This window comes from Schistocerca nitens, chromosome 2 (assembly GCF_023898315.1).
Source record: "Schistocerca nitens isolate TAMUIC-IGC-003100 chromosome 2, iqSchNite1.1, whole genome shotgun sequence".
Taxonomy (NCBI): domain Eukaryota; kingdom Metazoa; phylum Arthropoda; class Insecta; order Orthoptera; family Acrididae; genus Schistocerca; species Schistocerca nitens.
In genome coordinates, this window is record NC_064615.1 from 261,409,405 (window position 1) to 261,435,628 (window position 26,224).

The following is a 26,224-nucleotide window of genomic DNA, read 5'->3' on the forward strand; positions in this document are numbered from 1 at the left end:
CTGCTACTGATGTGTTTTTACACTGGCAGCAAAGGGTTTGTACTGCAGTCTTTCAGTGTCTCAGTCAACAGTATAAGATGTCTGCCACAGCACAACACAATCCATGTTTTGCAAATGCTTGCCTCTGTTTTGGCCAGTTCGGATTTGTCTCAATCTAAGTCATCTGAAATGCCAGTTGCTACCCCATTCCTTTATCCCCTGCTGTTTCCAGTGTACACTGAGTCTGTTGAGGAATGGGAAGCCTATGAAAAACAGTTGCAGCAGAATTTTCATGCATTTGGATTGACTGATGAATTTTCATGCATTTGGATTGACTGATGTTTTCTTGTGCCATCCTTTGTTTTTGGCTTGGTTATTGCCTTGTATACATCAACTCCTTTGGCTTCCCCTGTAGGATCCATCTTCACTCTCTTTTGATAATATGTTCGACCTTCTTTCAAAGTACTGCTGTAAATGGACACGTCATTGCTGCTCGAGTTGAGTTCTATTGGTATTGCAAGAAACCGGAACATTCCTATAAGACTTTGACTACTGAGTTTCACTGTTTAAGATGTCATCATTTTGTTGCTGATCTATATAAGGAATCATATGCTAACCAAACGGTTCCTGATGCAGTCATTTGGTTGGTCCCCGATCGCGAGGGACCTTTCAATGTGAAAACCCCTCCCCTCCAATGTTCTGACTATTTCCCTATCATTTGAGGTTTTGAAGGCTAAGGGTATTCAAACTGAATTATGGTATAAGGTTACAGAAGTTCAGCTCGCTTCCCCCCACTATTTGTAGGACGATATGGTAGCAGCAGTTCATGTGTGAGCAAAACATCAAGGGGGCCGGCCCACCTTATTGCAGCAGCCTCATCCACAGCAGCAGCACAGCAAGCCCGGTAATGAACAATGCAAGTGCTGCACACTTCCCTCTTGTCCATTGTGTTGTGTCACTCATGATAGGTTGGATTGTCGTAAGCGGTGTGCCGTTTGCTGCCAGTGCAACAAAACGGGCCGCATTGCTCCTCTTTGTAATGCAAAGTTCCAAGATCTTTTTATTGGTAAGCTTTTTATTGATGTCAACGTTTATCAGAATGTTTTGCACATGAAAGTCAACACTGGTGCTGCCGTGTCATTATTCATCTTGCATACGTATATGTACTTGGTTCTCACCCTTCAGCACTAGTGTCATGTACATTAGTCACGTACAATAAACAAGGCATTCCAGTATTAGGTAGTTTCTCAGTCCCAGTCACATGTAAATCTGTGGTTCATCTGCTGACTTTTCCAGTGGTGAATAATGCATACACCGAAAATTTGTTTGGTTTGGGCACCTTTAACCTTTTCGGGTTTACTATTTCCGATGAAGTTAATCTCGTCTCTGATCAAGTGCCTTATACACAACTCATCTCTTTATGCTGTGAATTTCCACCATCTTTTCTAAAGGTTTGGTTTGTGCCAATAATTTCAAAGCTCACATTACCATGAAACCTTCAGTGAGACCCCATTTCTTTTGGGATCACCTGGTGCCGATTGCACTCTGTGACCAAGTCAAGTTGGAGCTTGACCACCTCACGGCCTCTGGGGTTGTCCAACTGATTGCATCCAGTGAATGGGTTACCCTGTTAGTCATTGTAAAGAAACCATCAGGATGGTTATGCCTTCATGCTGATTTCAACATTTCTGTCAATGCTCAGTCTGTCATTGACACATATCCCATGCCATGTCCTGACAAACTTCTTGCTAAGGGGAATCAGAAAAGATAGGTGGATGCATTGGCAGAGGGCAGAAAATAAACAGGGTGGGAAATAAAATTGGAGAGGAGATGATAGGACAGTTTCCACCCCCTCTATCCTGTTATCTCCTCCCCATTCTCATCTCCCACCCTGTTTATTTGTGGCCCTCTGCCAACACATCTGCCTGTTTTTCCACACTCCTCTCCATTTTTGCTACTTTTTTCCCCCACCTCCCTTCCCCACAACTTCATGATGCTGTGCCTGTTGGCATTCTAGTCCCTGCACAATCCACCAGACAGTATTCATCTCTCTTGCCACCAGTACACTACTGTCCCTTCCCCTTCCCCTTCCCCGCCCCTCTGGATAGCTGCTTGCATCCCATGTGATAGTTGCATTCTGGCTCTAGATGCTGTAGTTTGCGATTGTGCGTGTGTGAGGTATGCTTGGTTGTGTGTCTCACTTTTACTGATGAAAGCTGTGGCCAAAAGCTTTATGTAAGTGCATTTTAATTGTGCCCTTCTGCAACTTGACATGTCTTCTTTACAGTACGTAGGAATCTTGTCTTTTCCTACATTGTTGATATTCCTGACTGGAGTTTCCAATGATTAAAATATTTTTTTCATGTGATATAATTACAAATAAACAATGTTATGATTTTTTTCCTTTACTTGTACTGTGAAACCTTGCTTCTTGCCAAATTTCATGATTCAAGATGAACAGGTAGTACCCTATATGTTGTAATGAGCGAGTTTGTAGTCTATCAAAATATTTGACATAAATAGTCATATCTTTCACTTGCATTGACTTAGAAGCTTAAGTTTTTTCACCATCAAGGGACCAAAGACATTAATATGTGAGAAATTTCAACTTGGTATGTCTACCTGTTCCTGAGAAAAAGGGCTCTCAACAGACAGATGGACAGGCAGGCTTTGGGAAAACAAATGACAAATTTTTATTTTTATTTTTCTTGATGTAATTGCAGATTCACAATTTTAGATTTTTTTCTTCAGTTTTACTGTGAAACTTTGCTTCATGTCAGATTTCATGCTTTCGCTCAACAGGTTTTGATGCATGTGTTTGAGAGTACCAAAATTTGTGACATAAATGGCTGTATCTTTTGATTGAATTGACTAAGATGGTTCAATCTTTTTACAATGCCAAGATACCATATACAGATATCATATACCTTAGTATGTGACATAAATCTCAACTTTACATGTTTTCCCATTCCTGAGAAAAGGGGGTTTTAACAGTTGGACACACAGACAGGCAGGCAGGCAAACAAACCAACAAGAAAGTGATCTTACAATGGTTCCATTTTTAGCGATTGATGTATGGCACTCTAAAAAGGAAAAAAATAAAATAATACAGTATTTGAAAAAATGGTAAGGCAATAACAAAAACAATGAGGGGACTGGAATAAAACCAGACAACAACAGATGTGAATAATTTGAGTTTAAGGCCTGTTGCGTGTTGGAAATCAAGGACTTACTGTACAGATATAGAAAATTGTTTGACTTCAGCTGTAACTAGTCTTTGCTTCCTGTTGGTTTGGTTGTAAACCATTCAGCCATCTCTGAAGGAAGTGGGAAAGACTCTCAGCGAAGTGCTGTCACCCACCTTTTATACCAACCAAGAGCTCATATGAGTATACAGCAAATTACAGTGTGATAAATACTACTTGAGTAGCAGAGATATATGCTACTTTGATGTCATCTGTGAGGGATATTGTTTTGTGTCCTTGTCAACACTGTAGCATCTTGTACCATAGGAATGAAGTGAGAGGATGTTATTTGGTGACCGGTATCCTCTCCCTACAACACAACTGCACACATGTATTAACAGGATTCTTTATTTACTTAAACAGATAGCTGCTACTTAACTTTATAGCATCCATTTGTTGTAGTACAAGCTTTTCCATAATAGTCCACGTTAGCCTCACTGATGGTGAAGTGCAAGTCCTGCTATGTGCTCAAGTCGTGCCGCAATGTGCTGACAGACACCAACTAGAATAGTGACTGACCTAGTAGCTGACCTAGTGACAAGAGCTAGTAACTGAAAGAGTGAGACTGACTGATCTAGTGCCTGAGACTGAGCCCTCCAGTCTGTGGTGGCGGTCTAAATACTTGCTGTCAAGAGGACACTGGCTGCGTGTTGCTTGTGAGTCAGTCTTCGGTCACTCTCCTGACAGGCGTGCTTATCCAGTGCCTACTGTCGATCTTCTTGCTACATCTTTGCCAACCAGTGTGCTGGCAACAGCTTATACCAGCACATATTGTGTAACAAATTCTTATGATAGAGGGACAGTACCATTGTCTATGAGAGTTAAGGATTGCCAGTGCTACAGTCCACATTTTTTTCAGAATTATACCCATCATCACAACTCATTAAAACATTCACCAATTTTATTTTAGTGGCTTCCCTGAAAACTGAATCCCAAAACATGAAACAGATGCTAAAATCTGAATGTTGTTATGGTCTGTATCATGGCCACCTTGTTTACGGTGCTTGGACATGGCAGAGCTATCTAGCTGTAGCAGGTGGATATGAAGTCACTGTTCCATGTAATGTCTTTAAATTGTATGGAAAGTACATTTGATGTACAACAAACCACACTTACAGGCTATGTTACATATGTCTGTCTTCTGTAAAATCAAGTAATCCTTTACACAGCCAACAAGTGTGGCTATCTTTGGTGCTTTAACTTTGTCTTTAGAGAGGATACACCCTCTTTTAGATGAAAGAAAAGGGAAAGGGCAGCCTGTGTCATCGGAGTGCCTTTGTGGATTTTGTATGTGAATGTGTGTATTTTTTCTAGAAAAAGAGGAAGAGCTCAAAAGCTAGTGTGATCAATTTTTACTGTTATTTATTTTTATGCTCTATGCATCAGTCTGCTATAGGTGACTGGCTGCCCTTTCCCATATATATATTTTTATTGTTTAAATCATATTGACCAACTAGGATCACATTAAAAACTTCAGTTACTCTTCTTCCTTTGTTGTTGTTTCCTATTTTTCCAGTATCCCTCATTTTCTCCCCATGAACTCTCTTCCTTTCTTCTGTCCATGTTGTACCCGATTTTTTATTTCTTCTACTTTGAAAGCCTTCCAAATTTAGTATTTTATTTTTAAAACAGTTTCTTTCTGCTATTTCTGATTTTTTGATGTTGTTTCTTTTTAGATCTTTCCTTACTTCTGTAATCCATGCTATTGTTGATTTCTTCTTCCAGAAATATAGGAGTATTTGTTTTGTTAGTATATTTCCATCCATTCGGTAGGGGTGTCCAAAAAAGGTTAATCTGCATTTGACCATTACTTCAGATATTTTCTCTATGTTTTTGTAGATCTCATTACTTCTTATTTTCCAACCATCTGCAGTTTTTATTGCACCCATTATTTTTTTAATAATCCTTCTTTCCAGTATCTGTAGTCTGTCTATTTTATAGTTCACCATTAGGTATTGAGATCTGTATAAACATTCTGGTCATACCACTGTGGTGTAGTGTTTTAGTTTTTTTTCTAGATATACACTTGTAAATATTTTTGGTCAAACCATTTTGTTAATTCTTACATCTATTGCAGATTTTTGTGGTCCATTCTATTGTATAGTCTCTCCAAGATATTTAAATTTATTTACTCACTTTATTTTACCTATTTGTGTTTCTAAGAATCTTGGTGCATTTTTCATGAATTTTGTTTTTTCAGCTGAAATTTTGAGACCAGTTCTGTTTGCTATTTTTTACAGAAGGTTTATCTGAATAACTTCTGTCAGGTTTTCTGAAAGTATTGCAAAATCATCTGCAGAAGCCAAGCAGTTTACCTTGATTCCATTTGTTTTCCTTCCCAGAGTTACTGGTTCAATTTTGTGATTTTTTAGCTGCATTCAATTTTTTATAGAGCACAATTAAAAAGTGAAGGTGATAAACCATCACCTTGTATAACACCAGTTTTTATTTCAAATGGCTGAGATACTTCTCCTATAAATTTGACTTTAGATATTGGACCTGTTAGTGTTTCACGAATTATATTTGCTAGTTTTGATTTAATGCCAAATTCTCTAATGACCTTATCTATTGTTTCTTTGTCTATACAATCAAATGCTTTCTTGAAATCAATAAATGAACACTATAAATGGTTTGCTGGTTAACATTCTATGGCGAATTATTGACTGTAAGTTAAAAATTTCTTCTGCACAGGATCTTCCCTTTCAAAAACCACCCTGATATTCTCCCAGTTGTTTGTCTAAAGTATCTACCACTCTGTTCAGTACAATTTTTGATAATATTTTGTATGCCACTGGCAGAAGTGACACTCCTCTGTAATTATTGACATTTTGTTTGTCTCCCTTTTTATGTAGCGAGTGGATTAATGCTGTTTCCCATTCAACTGGAATCTTTTCAGTTTTCCAAATATTCTCAAGAAGCAGTTGAAGATCCTTTATGGTTTTTGGTTCTGACCACTTCAATAATTCTTCTGTAATGGAGTCTTCACCACTTGCTTTATTGTTTTTGAGTGTTTTGATGGCTTCATGAATATCTAATTCTGTTGGTGGGAAATCTTCCTCGAGATTTTGACTTGTCACTGGAAATTCTAATTTATCTAAAACTGGTCAGTTTAACAGCTTTTCAAAACTATTTGCTAAAATTTCACTATTTTATTAGTTATTTAATCCCATTTTCGTCTTTGAAACAAATACATGGTGACTGGTATCCTTTAAGTATGTGTTTAAAAGTTTGGTAAAAGTTTCTAGTATTATTTTTGATGAAATTTTCTTCTATTTCAATAAGCTGAGAATTTTCAAAGTTTCTTTTGATTTTCCAGATTATTTTTTATGTTTCTTTTCTTTGTTGTTTGAATTGTTCAAGGTCTTCCTCTTTCTCCGAACATCTCCATTTTCTTCATTTTTGAGGTCTTTGTATTAGTGCTTCCTCTCACTCCTCATTCCACCATGTCTTCTTTTTATTCTTGGCCAAACCTAAAGTGTTTCTGCTGCTTGAGTTATTTGCATCTGGAGTTCAAGCCAATCGCCTTCTTTACTTGTCTCAATTTCTTCTCTAAATTTTTCTATATTTTCTTTTGTAATATTAGCTGTAGTCGTGTTGTATCTGATCACTTTCTTGGTCACCTTTTTTGTTTTAAATGGGAGAAATTTTATTTTAATCTTAGAGAGGTTGAGTCAAATTCCTCATTTCTGACTATTGTAACATTCATAATTTCTGTGATATATCTTTTAGATATGGCTACGTGATCCAGTTGAAATTCCCCTCGGTTTGGATTTGGATGTCTCCAAGTTTTGGCTTTTCTTGGTAGTTTACAGAAATTTGTGGACATGAGTTTTAACTGGAACATTTTACACATATTGGTCAGTCTTTCACCATTTATGTTTCTTCTTGAGTGAGCTGGATATTCACTTATAATGGGCCTAAATTTCTTTTCCCTCCAAATTTGCACATTGAAGTCACCAAGAAGTATTTTGACAATCTTCTTAGGTATGATAGAAATTTCAGATTCTAAAAGATCCCAGAATTGATTTACTTTCTCCAGATTTCTTCTGTTGTCTGCATTTATAGGTGCAGGGCAGTTTATGAGAGTGTAACTTTTATTCTTGCACTTTATTGTTAACATGGATATTCTTTCAGCCAACCAGAGTGGCCGTGCAGTTCTAGGCACTACAGTCTGGAACCGGGCGACTGCTACAGTCACAGGTTCGAATCCTGCCTCAGGCATGGACGTGTGTGATGTCCTTATGTTAGTTAGGTTTAATTATTTCTAAGTTCTAGGTGACTGATGAAGTTAAGTCGCATAGTGATCAGAGCCATTTGATATTCTTTCTGAATTTGATCTAAATCCTGTTACACTGTCTATGATTTTTTTTGTGTACATAAAATGCTGTTCCAAACATCAGTATGTTTTCCATTATTCTCACTGCTGGTTTCCCTTTACAAATTCTAGAATGTTGTGTATCAACTACACTACTGGCCATTAAAATTTCTACACCAAGAAGAAATGCAGATGATAAACGGGTATTCATTGGACAAATATATTATACTAGAACTGACTTGTGATTACATTTTCACTCCTGAGAAATCAGTCCCCAGAACAACCACCTCTGGCCGTAATAACGGCCTTGATATGCCTGGGCATTGAGTCAAACAGCTTGGATGGTGTGTACAGGTACAGCTGCCCATACAGCTTTAACACGATACCACAGTTCATCAAGAGTAGTGACTGACATATTGTGACGAGCCAGTTGTTTGGCCACCATTGACCAGATGTTTTCAATTGGTGAGAGATCTGGAGAATGTGCTGGCCAGGGCAGCAGTCGAACATTTTCTGTATCCAGAAAGGCCCGTACAGGACCTGCAACATGTGTTCGTGCATTATCCTACTGAAATGTAGTGTTTCACAGGGATCAAATGAAGGATAGAGCCATGGGTCGTAACATATCTGAAATGTAATGTCCACTGTTCAAAGTGCTGTCAATGTGAACAAGAGGTGACCATGATGTTTAACCAATGGCACCCCATACCATCACGCTGGGTGATACGCCAGTATGGCGTTGATGACTACACACTTCTAATGAGCGTTCACAATGATGTTCGCCAAATACAGATGCGACCATCATGATGCTGTAAATAGAACCTGGATTCATCCGAAAAAGTGACGTTTTGCCATTCGTACACCCAGGTTTGTCGTTGAGTACATCATCGCAGGTGCTCCTGTCTGCGATGCAGCGTCAAGGGTAACAGCAGCCATGGTCTCCGAGCTGATAGTCCATGCTGCTGCAAACGACGTTGAACTGTTTGTGCAGAGATCAAGACGTGGCTGCACGATCCATTACAGCCATGCAGATAAGATGCCTGTTGTCTCGACTGCTAGTGATACAAGGCCGTTGGGATCCAGCACAGCGTTCCGTATTACCCTCCTGAACTCACCGATTCCATATTCTGCTAACAGTCATTGGATCTTGACCTACGCGAGCAGCAGTGTCACAATAAGATAAACTGCAATAGTGATAGGCTACAATCTGACCTTTATCAAAGTCAGAAATGTGATGGTATGCATTTCTCCTCCTTACATGAGGCATCACAACAATGTTTCACCAGGCAACGCCGGTCAACTGCTGTTTGAGTATGAGAAATCGGTTGGAAACTTTCCTCATGTCAGCACATTGTAGGCGTCGCCACTGGCCCTAATCTTGTGTGAGTACTCTGAAAAGCTAATAATTTGCATATCACAGCATCTTCTCCCTGTTGGTTAAATTTTGCGTCTGTAGCACGTCATCTTCGTGGTGTAGCAATTTTAATGGCTAGTAGTGTACATTCTCATCTAAGAATCATGTTTCCTGGCCTGCTATAATTTGTATATCGTTCTTCTGCAGGAACAATTCTAATTCCTTTTGTTTCCCAATTTTTAGAAGAGAATTTACATTTAATGTTCCAAAGTAGTACTTCTTCTTGAACTGAATAGTGGAATGCTTTTCAATATATTCCATCTCTTGTTCATTGCCAATGTTGGGACTCCCCAGAATCCTAGGTCCCATTGCATTACATGATGTAATGGTGGATTCCTCATCAGAGTTACCACCTGGGGTAGAGCATCCATTGTGCAAACTTTCCATTTTGCGACTTGAAGCTGTAAATTGTAAAGAGTAGGGAATCCAAAATCATCCTTGAATTCCAAAGTAAGACTAGATTGTTAGTCTGGAATATTATTTATTCAGCTGCCACTAATATGTGGAACAAGTGCTGTCTGGATACCGTCACTAACATGTGGATCCGTCGTACCCTCTGTCCACTTTGGCCTTGGACAAGAGGCTGCCTCTTCCGCCAGCTCCGCCATACCAAAGTCCATCTTCTCCACCTTCGCTGCTGTTGAGGTCTTCACCGTATCTCTGGCAAGGGGCCCTCTCAAGATACTATTAACTGGGCCAGGTGAACCAAGGATTTTAACAAGGTGTTACTCTTCCCCTGCCTTCTTTCTCAATGGGGCTTGGGATTGGCTATGGCGGAGTTTCCAGTATTTTATGTTTTACTAAATAACAGATTTTATGAACAAATTGATGAGGTTGACAAGGCAGTCCCTTGTCTTTCTACTGCAAGCTCTCTGTTTTCCATATTTGGAGAGGTAGTAGTGTGGACCAAAAGAAGAAGAAATCCCGGTATACATGGGCTCTAAGTGCATACCTTAAGAGCTACGAGTACTTGCTCATCTTTGCTACTGTGAAACACGTCTCTTCGAATGAACAAGTGCTCATAGCTGATAAAGTATGCATTTTAGAGCCCAAGTGTACTAGACAATTTTTTTCGTCTTTTGGTCGACACTGCCTCCTCCCAAAATATGGAGAGCAAAGGGATCCAGTAGAAAAGATGTGTTGATGTGTTGATGTGTTGCACAGTATTGAAGATGATGTGCTCATAGCTCTTAAGGTATATATTTTAGAGATCATGTTTACTAGACTTTTTTTGCTTTGATTGTTCCTGTTACATCTCTGAATACTGACCATTGCTCCTGGGACAATCTGCATTTGTGTGTGTGTGTGTGTGTGTGTGTGTGTGTGTGTGTGTGTGTGTGTGTGTGTGTGCGTGTACAGTCATAGTACATTAAGAAAATGTATTCAAATATTGAAGAAATCTTTGCTTTTATAGTCTAATGATGGATCAATAAATTTGACCTATAACTGTTTATACTGTATCAGTACACCATGATTCTTTAGAGTGTGATTCTATTAAATCAAGCCTAAGCTATTTAATGTATTGCTAATTAAAAACTAATTTTATGATCGTATTTCAGGTTTTCTGAGTACTGGTGATTCAGTTCTTCCTGGGAATAATGGATTGAAGGACCAAGTAATGGCCCTCAGATGGGTGCAGCAGAATATTGCCTCATTCGGTGGGAATCCTGGTAGTGTCACAATTGCTGGTGACAGTACTGGTGCTGTCAGTGCATATCTACACATGCTGTCTCCTATGTCTAGAGGTATGTCATAACTGTGTATAAAAATGGCAGTTAGATAACAGATTGAGCTCTCTTGACGAAATTAATGTCAAATATCATTTTGTTAATAATAACAATAATACAAAATTAAAGTTGTGAAAAATGGAATTATCTCTGCTTGCCAGAAAAAAATTGGAACTCTGGTGAACAGTGTTAAAGATTCCCTCATCATTATACATGGCATTAAAAAGGGTGCAGCATTTTCTGAATAATACGTGATGAGATACAGACCATTTTTGCTTGTGTTGGGACTGGTCAGCACTCAGTGGAAAAGGCTGTCTTTCTGTTGACAGCTTGTTGCTCTTTCCTTACTGGTCATGTTTGTCTCGGTGCTTAGTGCTCTGGCAGCAAGGCTGTTGCTAGACACAGCACTTACAATTGCCTCCCATGCCACTACTACTGTATGTATCATTTTGGTGTTGTACTGGCACCAAGACAAGACTTGTGATTCTGTCAAGTGTCAATACATTGAGGTGACAAAAGTTATGGGAATGTGATATGCACACAAGCAGGTGGTGGTAGTATCATGTACACAAGGTATAAGTGGGCAATGCATTGGTAGACTTCTCATTTGTACTCAGATGATTCAAGTGAAAAGGTTTTTGATGTGATTATGGCTACATGATGGGAATAAAAAGACTTTCAGCGTGGAGTGGTAATTGGAGCTAGGTGCATGGGACATTCCGTTTTGGAAATTGCTAGGAAATTCAACATTTAGAGATCCACAGTGTCAAAAGTGTGCTGAGAATACCAATTTCAGGCATTACCTCAGCACAGACAATGCAGTGGTTGATGGTCTTCACTTAACAACCGAGACTGATGGTGTTTGTGCAGAGTTGTCAGTGCAAACAGAGAAGCAACACTGCATGAAACAAACTACAGTAATCAATGTGGGACATATGAAAAACGTATCCATTAGGACAGTGCAGCAAAATTGGTTCTTAATGAGATATGGCAGCAGATGCCTGACTTGAGTGTCTTTGCTAACAGCACAGCATCACCTACAGTGCCTCTCCTGGTCTCATGATCATATCAGTTGGGCCCTAGTGACTGGAAAACCGTGACCTAATCAGATGGGACGCTATTTCAGTTGGTAAGAGCTGATGGTAGGTTCAAGTGGGGTGCAGATTCCATGAAGCCATGGACACAAGTTGTGAACAAGGCACTGTGTAACCTGGCGGGTGCTCCATAATAGTGTGGACTGTGTTTACATGGAATGGACTGGGTCCTGTGGTCCAACAGAACTGAACATTGGCTGGAAATGGTTATGTCTGGATACTTGGAGACAATTTGTAGCCATTCATGGACATCATGTTCCCAAACAACAATGGAATTTTTACAGTGTGCCATGTCAATGGGCTAAAATTGTTCGTGATTTGTTTGGAGAACATTCTGGACAATTCGAGCAAATGATTTGGCCACCCAGTTCATCCGACATGAATCCTATGAAAAGTATGTGGAACATAATCAACAGGTCAGTTGATGCACAAAATTGTGGACCAGTAACACTTTCATAATTATGGATGGCTGTAGAAGCAGCATGGCTCAATACTTGTGCATGGTACTTCCAACAGCTTGTTAAGTCCATGCCACATAAAGTTGTTGCACTATGTTGGGCAAAAGAATATTGGACGTGGTATTAGGAGGTATACCATGACTTGTCACCTCATTTTATTTTATTTTTATTTATTTATTTATCCATCTGTAGACAATAAATACTGTAAGGATGTTGTCCAAAAGTACATGTAAATTATGGGAAACAATTTGTGCAAAAGGAACATACAAAATTTTGCATTAAGTAGTACAAAGAATGATACATACAAAATTGTACAAAAAATGTACAAAGAATAATATTTGGTTATACAAGATAGAGTAATACAACTTTTTATAGATGTATACTAACAATATTGTAACTGCATAGTCTATTTGCCCTAAGGCTTTACTTTTGTCTTCCCTAAACAGGAAGCCCTTATATTCACTACAATAATTCAGTACAGATTTTAGCACACTCAGCATCTGTCCATCAGATATACAAAATTAACAGAAACTTTAGGGGATGAAAGACAGTGTTCTCAGTTTTGCCTTAATATAAACATTATCAGAATTATTTATTGGCCTAAATAGTCACTTACTGAGTAAAAACATTGTTCAAGTAGAAAGTCTTTCTCTAAATCAGTTTTCATCTTCTAACTTTCTGATGTTGGCTGGCAGTATGTTGTAGAGTTTTGTACCAATATGGATCACATGCCTCTGTGTGTGTGTTCGTTTTGTTCGCTGAGTATGGACTGCTGTGCTATTTCGAGTATTGTAGTTATGCAAGTTGGCATTTGTCTGAAAATCTGCAAGGTAGGCCCTAACTTATAAAACACATTTGTACATATATAAGAAAGGTATTGTTAGAACTTTAAGCTTGTTGAATAAGGGTTTGCATTGTGTCTGTGTATGACTGTGTGTTGTTATTTGGATAGCCCTCTTCTGTAACAGGAATATTTGTTTGAGACACAAGTGGTGGAACCCCAAAATATTACTCCTTATGTTGCAAGAGACTGAAAATAGCCAAAATATGCCATAATGGCACCCTCTGCAGTACAGACATTTGCAATAATTCTAAGAGCAAAACAGGCTAAGTTAAGTTTCTGCACAAGTTTCATTACATGATCATTAAAATTAAGATTTTAATCTACGTCAATCCCCCACAATTTTGTTGATGCCACTCTGTCTATGGCCTTGTCACCCAACAACAGGTCAAGATTTACATATTGACATATTTTCTCAAACTGCAAATAATTTGTTTTATTTGCATTTAATGTCAACTGGTTTGCATTGAACCAAGTGTGGACATTAATTATTACTTGATCATTATTTATTTGCAGCATTTTCTTTGGTGCACCTATTCTCACACTAGTGTCATCTGTGAATAGTATGGCCTTTGCTGCTCCATCTGAGGTGTGAAAGTCATTTATGTCGACAAGCAACAATAAGGGACCTAGAATACTGCCTGCGGCACTCCTATTTTGACTTTTTTTGCATCTGATACTAAATTAATTTTGTGGTTGGAGTAATCTGACATCAGTCCTACAATCTGTGTTCTGTTTTGTAGGTATGATTTAAACCACTTTTTCCCTGTCCCATGAATACCTAATGCTTTTCAGTTTTTCTAAAAGAATGCCAAGATTATGCTGTTGTCTTTTTCTAGATTTGTGATTATTTGTTCAGTGTAGCACATTAGTGCTGTTTCTGTACTTTTACCTGCCTGGAAGCCATACTCATTTCTATTTAGTAACTTATGGTCATTTAGATATTTGTTGATTCTGTGCTTAATTAATTTTCTGTTACTTTGTAAAATGCTGGAAGGAGGGATGGTGACCGATAGTTTTTCTACCTTATGCTTCTGTTTTTGAATAATGGCTTCATTTTTGACATTGTCATCTTTTCCAGAAACACTCCTTCACTAAATGATGAGTTGACTGTGTATGCCAAGGGCCATATGATTTGTGCAGCTGTCATTGTTATGATATAAACAGGCACCTCATCAACTCCTGTTGACATTTTAGGTTTCAAGCTTTTTATTACTTTTAACACTTCATGTTCATCTGTTGGATCTATACTCATGTTGCAAGCAGCTTTTGGAAACTCAGGTTTTTCTTAGTTTGTAAATTTTGAGCATAATAAAGTTGTTGCATTTATGAAATAATTGTTGATGTAATTTGGCAAATTTTGTTTTTTAATACTGACATTTTCTGTGTTTTTGAGAATGATATCCTGGCCTTCACATCTCTTTCCTGTTTCAGTCTTCACAATACCCCATATGGCTTTTGATTTGTTATCAGACTGTCTTATTAAGTTGTCATTACTCATAAATTTTGTCTCGGCAGTTACTTTTTGATATGCCCTCTTGTAATTCTTAACATATTCTATGAACTGTGGATTTGTAGATGTCTTCAATTTTGAATTTAGTCTCTTTAGAGTTCCACAAGAAGTTTTGATGCCAGCTGTGATCCGAGAACTTGGCTTTGTATTGTGATGTGATGTGATTCTTGACAGCTTCTTTGAAAAGTACATTTTGAAATCTTCCATGAAAACTGAAGAAAAAGTGTTATATGCATCATTCGTATTTGATAGGGACAGCACTTCTGCCCAGGGCTCACTAGTTAGGATATTTGTAAATTCTACCCAGTTTTTAGTGGAAAATTTTCTTTTATATGTGAAGTACACTTTTTTCCTTGCATTGGTATTTAAGGAATTCTGAGGACAAGAGCATTATGGTCTGATAATCCCAAATCAGTATTTGTTACTTCTACTTCTGTGGATCATATATTTGAAAATATATTGTCTATAAGATTGTTTGTATTATATGTTATTCTTATGGGTTCGTGTATGTGTGGAAACAGATTGAAACTACATAATAGATTTAGGAATTGATTTTTTAGCCTTCCATTCCTAAGATTTATGTTGAAATCCCCACAGACAACTACAGTGACTCTTTCAGTAAAAATAATGTTAAGCAGTGTTTCTAACTGATTAATGAATATGTCTGCATCCCTAGTAGGCAGTCTGTATATTGCTATGACTATGACTTTTCCCTGTATTTCATACTACTGTATAACTGCTGCTTCAAAATTATTTTCCACGCTCAATGATTCAGCTTCACACCTTCTTTTGTACCTGATACCTGATTTAGTAAAGACACATATACCTCCGTTTTTGGCATTTTTGCTAGAATACTGACTTGTCAACTTATGTGGATGAATATTAATGATACTTAGTTCAAAACTTCTGCACCAGTGCTCCATGATGCACATGCCGTGAATGTTTGCACCATTCATTGCTACATCAAGTCCTAGTGATTTATTTATAATACACTGAATATTTAGGCTTAAAATCTGCAGGTGACTAGGGTGAGAACTGGTAAAGCTTTATTTACATTTTGTGCTGTCATATTCCTTCCTGTGTCCAGGTGAGATACCAAAAATGCTAGAGAAGGACAAGTTTCGTTCACTGTACATTGGGTTGCGGTGAGTTGCTTGTTGCTGCTATTGGTGCTGCTGCTAATGTTGTTGTTGTTGAGAGTGATGCTGTTTCTGACACTTCCATATTGGTTTTGTTACTACTGTTGTGCTTTCTTGTGAACTTGGAGTCTTTTTGTTTTTCTCGTTTTCATCTAAAATAATATTTGGATGGTGCGGGATTGTAGTTCTCTTTATGTTCAAATCGCTGTTCACTATTCTTTCTGTTTATGCTTTTGTCTTTATTTACATGCTTTGCTGGTGCTGATGATGGTTCTAATGCTTTCACTTCTTTTTGCAGTGCTTTCGTTATGGAGTCTGGTGATGGCAATGCAATTATTATTTTGGTTTTTAATTTATTTTGGTGGTTTTTTTATTTCCTTGGTTATCAGGTTTTTCAGATATTCTTTCCCCAAGCCATTTGGGTGAGCCGGCCAGAGTGGGTGAGCGGTTCCAGGCGCTACAGTCTGGAACTGTGCAACTGCTACGGTCGCAGGTTTGAATCCTGCCTCGGGCATGGATGTGTGTGATGTCCTTAGGTTAGTTGGGTTTAAGTAGTTTTAAGTTCTAGGGGACTGATGGCCTGAGCAGTTAAGTCCCATAGTGCTCAAAGCCATTTGAACCATTTGGGTGAAGTCCGTGTTGTGTCTGGAATCTATGTCCAGTATTGATTAGATCAACACATTTCACATTTTTAAAATGTCTGCAAATTTTAGCAAATTGATTGTTGCGACTTTTTATTTCTATATTAACACATGACCACCTTACAAGGTCACAGTCATTTGGAATATTGACCATTACTACATTTGTGTGAGTAAGGGTGCTCAGGTACTGTTTAAGATCGCGCATGGCACTCACTGTTTCATTTTTGGAGACGTTCCCTTGCCTTGGAAGAAAATTTGTACTGTGAACCTTGTGCTATATCTGTGGTACCAGAGACACAAACGAAATTCCTCAATTAGTTTTTATTGGGAAAAACCAATAAACAAGAAAATTGCTGATGTTGACAAAACAGTTAAAACAAAACACAATTTACGGAAGAAACTAAGTTTGGATCCCACTTTGGATCTTATAACAGAAGAATAACAAAATAAAATGTTTTCCTTACAAGTCTCTCACTCGAGAAAGTCCACCAAAGAAAAGATGGAAACAAAACTACTAGAGAGTGGCTGGCACAGCATTACCACAAAGCTGTCCAGGGAGGCCATATCTCTGTTACAAGACACTCTTGAGTCACAGTCCAAAGCTACCACTCCTGATGAGTCTGCAGCTCATGGTCTCGCAGTCGCATTCTCGCTTCCCGAGCACGGGGGTCCCAGGTTCGATTCCCAGCAGGGTCGGGGAATTTCCCCTGCCTCAAGATGACTGTGTGTTTGTGTTGTCCTCCTCATTTCATCATCATTCATGCAAGTGACGGATTTGGACTGAGCAAAGGTTGGGAATTTGTACGGGTGCTGATAACCACACAGTTGAGTGCCCCACAAACCAAGCATCATCATCATTATCTTCATCACTCCTGATGATCCAGGACTACCAGCAGACAAATCCAGGTGGCATGTCAAACTGCCTTCTGACCAGCAGTGCACTGGCTTATAAGGCTGTTTGGTGGATGAATCTTCTAGGACTATTTTTGATCATGTGAGTGGTGTAGGAAAATAGTTGGCTTGTTGATTGCAACCTGTGGTGCTGCTGTCAATCTGCGGAGCATGGGTAATGGGCCCTGGTGGCAGTTGACTGAAACATAAGGCTGTGTTTTTGTCTCTGGCTGTGGCCTCAGCCATACTGTAAACATCTGCTTTGGTTTCACTCGCTGTGATGAAGGCATCCCACATCTCTGTTCTGTCGTATGGGATACTGATGTTGCATGCAGATGGGGTGGACACTGCAGTCCTCTTCCTCCCTCCTCCTTGCCCCCCCCCCCCTCTCCTGGGGTAAGGTGAAAGCTCATCTCAACCTCGGGTCTCAGATCAGCCAGTGACCACAATTTCAGGTAGCAACAGGTACTAGAACCACCGCAATAGGCATAGTTTCAGGAGCAGGAGGATCCACTGGCCTTGCTGTACGTGGTGACAATAGCAGCAGCACTGGACTGGAAGGCAGAAAGCGATCATCCCTGAGATTCAATGGAAGACAAGGTGGTGTAGGAGCTGCCCCCAAAGCATGCCAGAGGTGGAGCTGGTTGCTGTGCTTCTGGCACACCATGCCATCTTCGAGGGTGACAGTTGCCGTGGCACAGCCGAGGAGGTTGGAGATCATGAGCGGGCCCCACTGAAGACGGTTCCTGGTGAACACTGTTGCCCAAACTGGATCCTGCAGTGAAAAACAAGAGTGGTTAGAACATTTCTGAGCTGGGCGGGGCAGAAAGTGAGAACAGGATGGACAGGGACGATTGGCGAAGGTGTCCATGAAGTTTTTCCACTGGGGTGACACATACTGGACTGTGGACCAGTAGGTCGAAAGAAAAATATGAGAGTGTCATCCAGGGTGTGCTGCTGATGCAGTTTGGCCATCCATGTCTTAAATGTGTGGGCAAATCTTTCTGCTAGACCATTTGATGAAGGATGAAACAGCACCGTATGGACCAACTGAATGCTGGAGGTAGCACAGAAGCAAGTGAATTCAGCAGACAAACTGAGGACCATTGTTGGTCACAGTTGTTTCCAGAAGTCCCTCAATGTCAAAGATGTGGGAGAGAGTGTGGATGGTACTTGAGGCTGATGTGGAGGACATGTGGGAGACATATGTCCTTGAGGATGAGTCAGGAGGGACCAAGGAATGGGCCCATGAAATCCAGGTATAAGTGGGACCAAGGGGAAGTGGTCAGATGCCAAGGGGGTGAGCGGGTGCCAATTGTTGACTTTGACTCATGGTACCTTATGTCACCATGTGAGTGCTGGTGGGATCCATCCCTCTCCAATAAACATGTTGGCAGGCGAGGTGTTTAGTGAGGACAATACCCCAGTGTCCAACATGCAGGGGCTTCAATTCATGCTGGTGCAGGGAGGGTAGCAGCATAACCTGCCAGCGATCATTATCCCACTGGAGGTGGTGAGCAGTCCTCATAAGAATGGCTGAAGTGGCATCAAACAGGGATACCAAGGGCTTGTGGTCCATGAACAACGTGGAGTGGCTACCATAGATGAAGTTGTGGAGCACTTTAAACCCGAAAATGATGGTTAAGGCCTCCACCTTGATTGGGCTATAATTGTTCTGTGTGGGTGAGAGAGTTTTGGAGACAAAGGCAATCAGCCATTCAGTGCCATCAACAATGTGAGACAAGATGGCCCCCAATACATAATCCAATGCATCCACAGCCCAGGTGAGAGGTTTGTAGGAGTCATATGGGATAAGGCACACTGGCTTAAGGAGGGCTGATTTCAGATGTTTGAATGCCTGATCACAAGCCAGAGACCATTTCCATGAAGTATTTTTGCAAAGGAGGTGGTGAAGCGGTTCTGCCAGAGCTGCAGAGTGGGGAATAAAATGTCTATAGTAATTCAGCTGTCCATGGATGGACATGAGCTGTGAGGTGTCATGACGTATTGCAGCACTGGACAAATACCTGTGTCGCTGAAGATGTGATGAGGCAGGTTATGTGAGGCACAAAAAAAAAAAGACATTTGTCCTTGTTTGCAGCTAAGTGAGCATTCTGCAGAATGCTGAAGAGTGCACATAGGTTCCGTGCAAGTTCGTGGTTGGTACCACCAGCGTCTAAGATGTCATCAAGGTAGTTTACTGTCCCAAGAATGTCTCTGGTCAGCATCTCCCAATTGCACTGAAAAGTGGCAAGGGCACCTGTGACCCTGAATGGAAGTCGGTTGTAACAAGAAAGCCCAAAAGGCATATTTATGACCAGGATAGACTCGATGTCTTGTCTGAAGGCAACTGGAGGTAGGCATAATGAAGATCAGTCTTGGCAAATACTTTTCTGCCCACCAGTTTTGACAGAATATCCTCAACCTTTGACATGGGTTAAGTGCCAATAATGGATTGCGATTGACAGTGGCTTAAAAATCCCTACAAACTCAAAGAGACCAGTTTGGCTTTTTGATGATGATGATGATGATAAGTGAAGCCCAGTGACTATAGTGCACTGGCATCAGGACTCTTTCATCTTCCAGGTGATGAAGTACCAGCTGCAGCTTATCGCAGAGTGCAAACGGTACTGGATGGGCTTTGTGGAACTTCGGAACCACTGAGGGAAGGATTTGGATGTGGAACCCAGAGACCCCTAGAGAGGCATCGGAAAAGATGTCTGAGAATTAGTCCAGAAGCTCTTGCAACTGAGTGTCCAAAGAGAAGGACTTGATAGCTGGTGCAGAATAGTGTAGCTCGATGCCCAGGAGTGGAAGAGGTCCATCCCTAACAAGTTGGTGGCCTCATAGGCGGTAAGGACCAAAATGCCTGCTGTGACATCATTTGTTAGATATTGGATCCTTGCTAAGAACCACCCCTGTAGTTGGATGATGTAGTTGCTGTAACTCTTCAGAGCAATTGTGAATGAACAAAGCGATGGTGAAATTAACTGGCGGTGCCAGTCCCAGTCAATGATGGTGGGTAAGGGGCGCTGTTTACCTATGCGGTCAGAGTGATAGCTGCTGTTGTGTGTGGAAAAACTGGTGGAGTTTGGTCTGACTCATCCCCTACAAATTGTGGAGGGTTTAATGTAGTATGGTCCACATCCATCAACATTGACAACTGGCAGACTTCGGCCTTATGACCCTGCATCCCAGAGACTGAGCAGGTCACCCTCTGGGAATGATTGTCTTGTCATCGATGCGTAACAAAACATTGACTACATGGGTGCAAATGTTGCTTATGTGGTTGGAGGTGGGGACTAACAACATGGCTCAAGGGGGTGGCTACATCCTCCGTGGAATATCCCTGGCACGGACACTGTCATTGTGAAGTATGGCTGCATGGTGGGCAGGCAGGAAAGAGTTATGATGGCGATTGGAGTGTGGCAGATGAGCAAATTGACTGTTCATGTGTGCAAATAATTGATAAAGTTTCCAAGGAGAGATGTTTCAGTTTCAAAGATCTGCTTGCAGGAAGTTGTCTGGGGTATGGACAAGAATCATATCCCACGTGAGTGCCAAACCATATGACTGCCCGCAGGTGAGGGTTCCCACAGAAGAACTGACAGTCACGGGAAAGACCTTGAAGAGTAACAATCCATTCCCTGAATGAGATTTTCACTCTGCAGTGGAGTGTGTGCTGATATGAAACTTCCTGGCAGATTAAAACTGTGTGCCGGACCGAGACTCAAACTCGGGACCTTTGCCTTTCAGGGGCAAGTTTGGAAGGTAGGAGACAAGGTACTGGCGGAAGTAAAGCTGTTATGATGGGGCATGAGTCATGCTTGGGTAGCTTAGTTGGTAGAGCACTTGCCCATGAAAGGCAAAGATCCCGAGTTCGAGTCTCGGTCCGGCACACAGTTTTAATCTGCCAGGAAGTTTCAATCCATTCCCTGTTAGACTGTGTTGGGAGTTTTTGGCAACAGAAGATTGTGTACCTAGGAGTCAAAACAATCCAACAAGCTAGACATCAGTGCCTCATAGGAGAGGGTATGAGGCTCCTCGTTTGGATGTAATTGCTTCAACAGATGATAAATGTCAGGGCCCAAATTGACAAGAAAAAACCACCGACGTTGTATGTCACTAGTGACATTATGTGCAAGGAAATGTTGTTCCACATGGTCACATAGTTTTCCCATAGCTCAGGAGTTTTGTCAAACTTGGAAAACGTGGGCCTGTGGCACAGAACTGTATCAGAGAGGAGTCTGACTGCGACCTATGAACTGGAACCTCTGAGGGTGGGGAGAACATTGCCTGTAATCACTGCATAATGAGCTCATTTGTTTGTTGCATGTGTTCTTAACAGTGCTATGACTCATGCTGAAGATTCATATAAACCTGGAATACTGTCTGCCATAGAGAAAAACGACTGAGAAAACATGTGAATATCGAACAAAACCTACCCGTCGCGACTGCCGTATCTGTGGTAGCAGAGAGAAAAAGTGAATGATATTCCTCAATTTGTTTTTATTAGGAAAAACTAATAAATAAGAACGTTGCTGATGTCAACAAAGTAGTCAAAACAAAACACAATTTAGGCAAGAAACTAAGTATGGATCCCACTTTGGATCTTATAACAGAAGGATAACAAAATAAAATGTTTTCCTCACAAGTCTCTCACTCGAGTAAGTCCACCAAAGAAAAGACAGAAACAAAATTACTAGAGAGTGGTTGGCACAGCATTACCACAAAGCTGTCCAGGGAGGCCAGACCACTGCTGCATGACGCTCTTGAGTCACAGTCTGAAGCTACCACTCCTGACGATCCGGGACTATCTGCAGACAAGGCACGAGGATGTTGCAGTTGGGATGATAGATCCCTACAAGTCCATGGCACATATTGAACTGCCTTCTGGTTGGCAATGCACCGGCTTATAATTCCAGTTGGCAGATGGATCTTCTGGGACTATTTTTGATCACGTGAGTGGCATGGGAAAATAGTCCACTTGTGGATCGTGATGGCACTCCTTTCAATCCGTGGTGTTCAGGTAGTGTGCCCTATCAGTTGTTGGCTGAGACATGAGGCTGTGATTTCATCTCTGGCAGTGGCCTCAGTCATACCGTAAACATCTGCTTTGGTTTCACTCACTGTGATGAAGGCCTCCTGCATATCTGTTCTGTCATGCAGGACGCCAATATTGCAGGTGGGCAGGATGAATGCTGCAGCTTGATTTTCATTGCATAATTTTCTTTTTCTTGGTTTTATTTATTTATTTATTTATTTATTTATTGTTCCGTGGGACCAAATTAAGGAGAAATCTCCATGGTCATGGAACGAGTCAATACATGAAATTATAACACGATATTAGAAACAGATAAAATGAAATATAAAAAAAAACATATTCAGGTGACAAGTCATAAGTTTAAATGAAGACAATCAACAATGTAACACTGGAATTTGCTTAATTTTTTAGCTCTTCCAGGAGCTCCTCGACAGAATAGAAGGAGTGAGCCATGAGGAAACTCTTCAGTTTAGACTTAAAAGAGTTTGGGCTACTGCTAAGTTTTTTGAGTTCTTGTGGTAGCTTATTGAAAATGGATGCAGCAGAATACTGCACTCCTTTCTGCACAAGAGTCAAGGAACTGCATTCTACATGCAGATTTGATTTCTGCCTAGTATTAACTGAGTGAAAGCTGCTAACTCTTGGGAATAGGCTAATATTGCTAACAACAAACGACATTAAAGAAAATATATACTGTGAGGGCAATGTCAGAATTCCCAGATTTTTGAATAGGGGTCGACAAGAGGTTCTCGAACTTACACCACATATAGCTCGAACAGCCCGTTTTTGAGCCAAAAATACCCTTTTTGAATCAGAAGAATTACCCCAAAAAATAATACCATACGACATAAGCGTATGAAAATATGCGAAGTAGACTACTTTTCGTGCTGAAGTGTCACTTATTTCAGATACTGTTCTAATGGTAAATAAAGCAGCATTTAGTTTCTGAACAAGATCCTGAACATGGGCTTTCCACAACAGCTTACTATCTATCCGTACGCCTAGGAACTTGAACTGTTCCGTCTCGCTTATAACATGCCCATTCTGTCTGATTAAAATGTCAGTTCTTGTTGAATTGTGAGTTAGAAACTGTAAAAACTGAGTCTTACTGTGATTTAGCATCAAATTATTTTCCACAAGCCACGAACTTATTTCATGAACTAAATTATTTGTTACTGTTTCAATATTACACACAAGATCCTTCACTATCAAGCTGGTGTCATCAGCAAACAGAAATATTTTTGAATCACCTGTAATACTAGAAGGCATATCATTTATATAAATAAGAAACAGCAGTGGCCCCAGCACCGACCCTTGGGGAACGCCCCACTTAACAGTGCTCCATTGGGACTGAACATCACTACCACTCTCAATATTGCGGAGAATTACCCTCTGCTTTCTGTTCTTAAAGTAAGAGGCGAACCAATTGTAAGCTACTCCCCTTACTCCATAATGGTCCAACTTATGCAGTAATATTTTGTGGTCAACACAGTCAAAAGCCTTCGTTAAATCAAAGAAAACACCTAGCGTTCGCAACCTTTTATTTAATCCGTCGAAAACCTCACAGAGAAAAGAGAATATAGCATTTTCAGTTGTTAAACCATTTCTAAAACCAAACTGAACATTTGACAGCAAATTATGTGAATTTAAATGCTCCAGTAACCTTGTATATACAACCTTCTCGATAACTTTAGCAAACACCGATGGCATAGAAATAGGTCTAAAATTGTCAACATTATCAATGTCTCCCTTTTTATAAAGTGGCTTCACTACCGAGTATTTTAATCGATCAGGAAACCGACCACTCCTAAAGGAAAAGTTACAGATATGGCTAAGTACTGGGCTAACATACATAGAACAATACTTCAGTATTCTGCTAGATACCCCGTCATATCCATGAGAGTTCTTGGTCTTTAGTGATTTAATTATTAACTCAATCTCCCTCTTGTCAGTATCATGGAGGAGCATTTCAGGTAACAGTCTCGGAACACTTTTTTCTAAGAGCGCTATATGATTCCCTGTTGGAATTAGGTTTCTATTTAGTTCACCTGCTATATTCAGAAAGTGATTATTAAATACTGTACATATATGCGACTTATCAGTAACACGGACATTCCCACTACGCACTGATTCTATATCCTCGACCTGTCTCTGCAGACCAGCAACTTCCTTTACGACTGACCATATGGTTTTAATTTTATCCTGAGACTTAGCTATTCTATCTGCATACCACATACTTTTTGCCTTCCTAATAACATTTTTAAGCACCTTACAATACTGTTTGTAATGGGCTGCTGCATTTAGATTTTGACTGTTTCTAACGTTTTGATATAATTGCCACTTTGTTCTACAAGATGTTCTTATCCCTCTAGTCAGCCACCCAGGCTGCCTGTTTGTGCTAGTACCCTGTTTTAAACGTTGTAACGGAAAGCAACTTTCAAAGAGCATGAGAAAGGTCTTTAGAAAAACATTATATTTATCGTTTACTGTCTCAGCGCTATAAACATCTTGCCACTCTTGTTCCTTTATAAGGTTTACAAAGGTCTCTACAGCAACCGGATCAGCTTTCCTGAACAGCTGATGACTATATTTAACACGAGTTGCAGCATAAAAATCTTTTAAAGTTAAAATTTGCGCATCATGATCTGAAAGGCCATTCACCTTTTTTCTAACAGAATGCCCTTCTAGTAATGAGGAATGAACAGAAATGTTGTCTATGGTTGTTCTACTGTTCCCTTGCACTCTCGTTGGAAAGAATACAGTTTGCATAAGATTATATGAATTAAAGAGGTCTACCAGCATCCTCTTCCTAGCACAATCACTTATACAATTAATATTGAAGTCACCACATATAACTAACTTTTTGTATTTCCTATAAAGTGAACCAAGAACCTCCTCTAGCTTTAGCAAAAATGCTGTGAAATCGGAGTCTGGGGATCTATAAATAACAACAGTTACAAGTTTAACTCTGTTAAATTTAACCACACCTGCACAACATTCAAACACCTTTTCAGTGCAGTACTTTGAAACATCAATTGACTCAAATGTGATGCCGTTTTTCACATACATGGCTACTCCCCCACACCGCAAAGAGCTCCTCGAAAAGCAGCCAGCCAACCTGTATCCTGGTAAAGGAAGCCTCTGAATTATCTCCTTATTTAAGAAGTGTTCAGATATACCAATAATTTCAGAGTCAACATCTATAAGCAGTTCACTAACTTTATCCCTAATACCTTGTATATTTTGATGAAATATACTAATTCCCTCATTACTCGGATACCTAAGCTTTGTCAAAAGTGATTCCCTTGTTAGAGAGACTTCCCTTAAGCAGGAATACCTATCAGCTGACTTCAATCTAAAAAAGGTGCAGCTCTAACACACACTACTGCAGGAATTTTCCCATGAGTGATCCCACCAACCCCACCTATGCTGTCACCTATAAGCTTTGCCAACCTCCCCTTCCCACACCTGTTGAGGTGCAGGCCGTGTCTAGTGAAACCCGTCCTGCTGATAGACTCCACCGACACCACTGAAATGTGACCCATGCTTTCTGTCATCAGCGCACCCCCAAGTCTCATGTTATTACGCCTGACGGCTGTATTAAGATGAGGCCGATCGTGACGCTGAAACAGTTCCACGAAATGCACATTCGTGTTGCCAGTCTGAGTGGCTATCTTTTCCAGGTCACCATCTATGTTATACTCCCCATCCCAACCAATACTATTACCAGCCCCACCCACAATCACTACCTGATCCTCTTCATCATCATACTTCTTACTTATGGCATCTAAATTCGATTTCAAAGAACAGTAAGTATTCTTGAATTGTTTCTCAGATGTTATTTCAGAATCTGTGTACCATATACATGTGTGTGTAAATGGTCTGCAGATGTTGCCTGTCACTTAAACCCCACTGCTAGTGTA

The 26,224-nt window shown here is 40.2% G+C and overlaps 1 protein-coding gene across 1 annotated transcript in view; it reads left to right on the top strand.

Moving 5' to 3' along the window:
* LOC126235995 (esterase E4-like) overlaps positions 1 to 26,224 on the top strand; it is a 107,413-nt gene that overhangs the window by 15,466 nt on the left and 65,723 nt on the right. Inside the window, exon 4 of the mRNA XM_049944992.1 lies at positions 10,513 to 10,698. Within this exon, the coding sequence (XP_049800949.1) occupies positions 10,513 to 10,698 (186 nt within the window). The remainder of the gene's footprint in view (positions 1 to 10,512; positions 10,699 to 26,224) is intronic.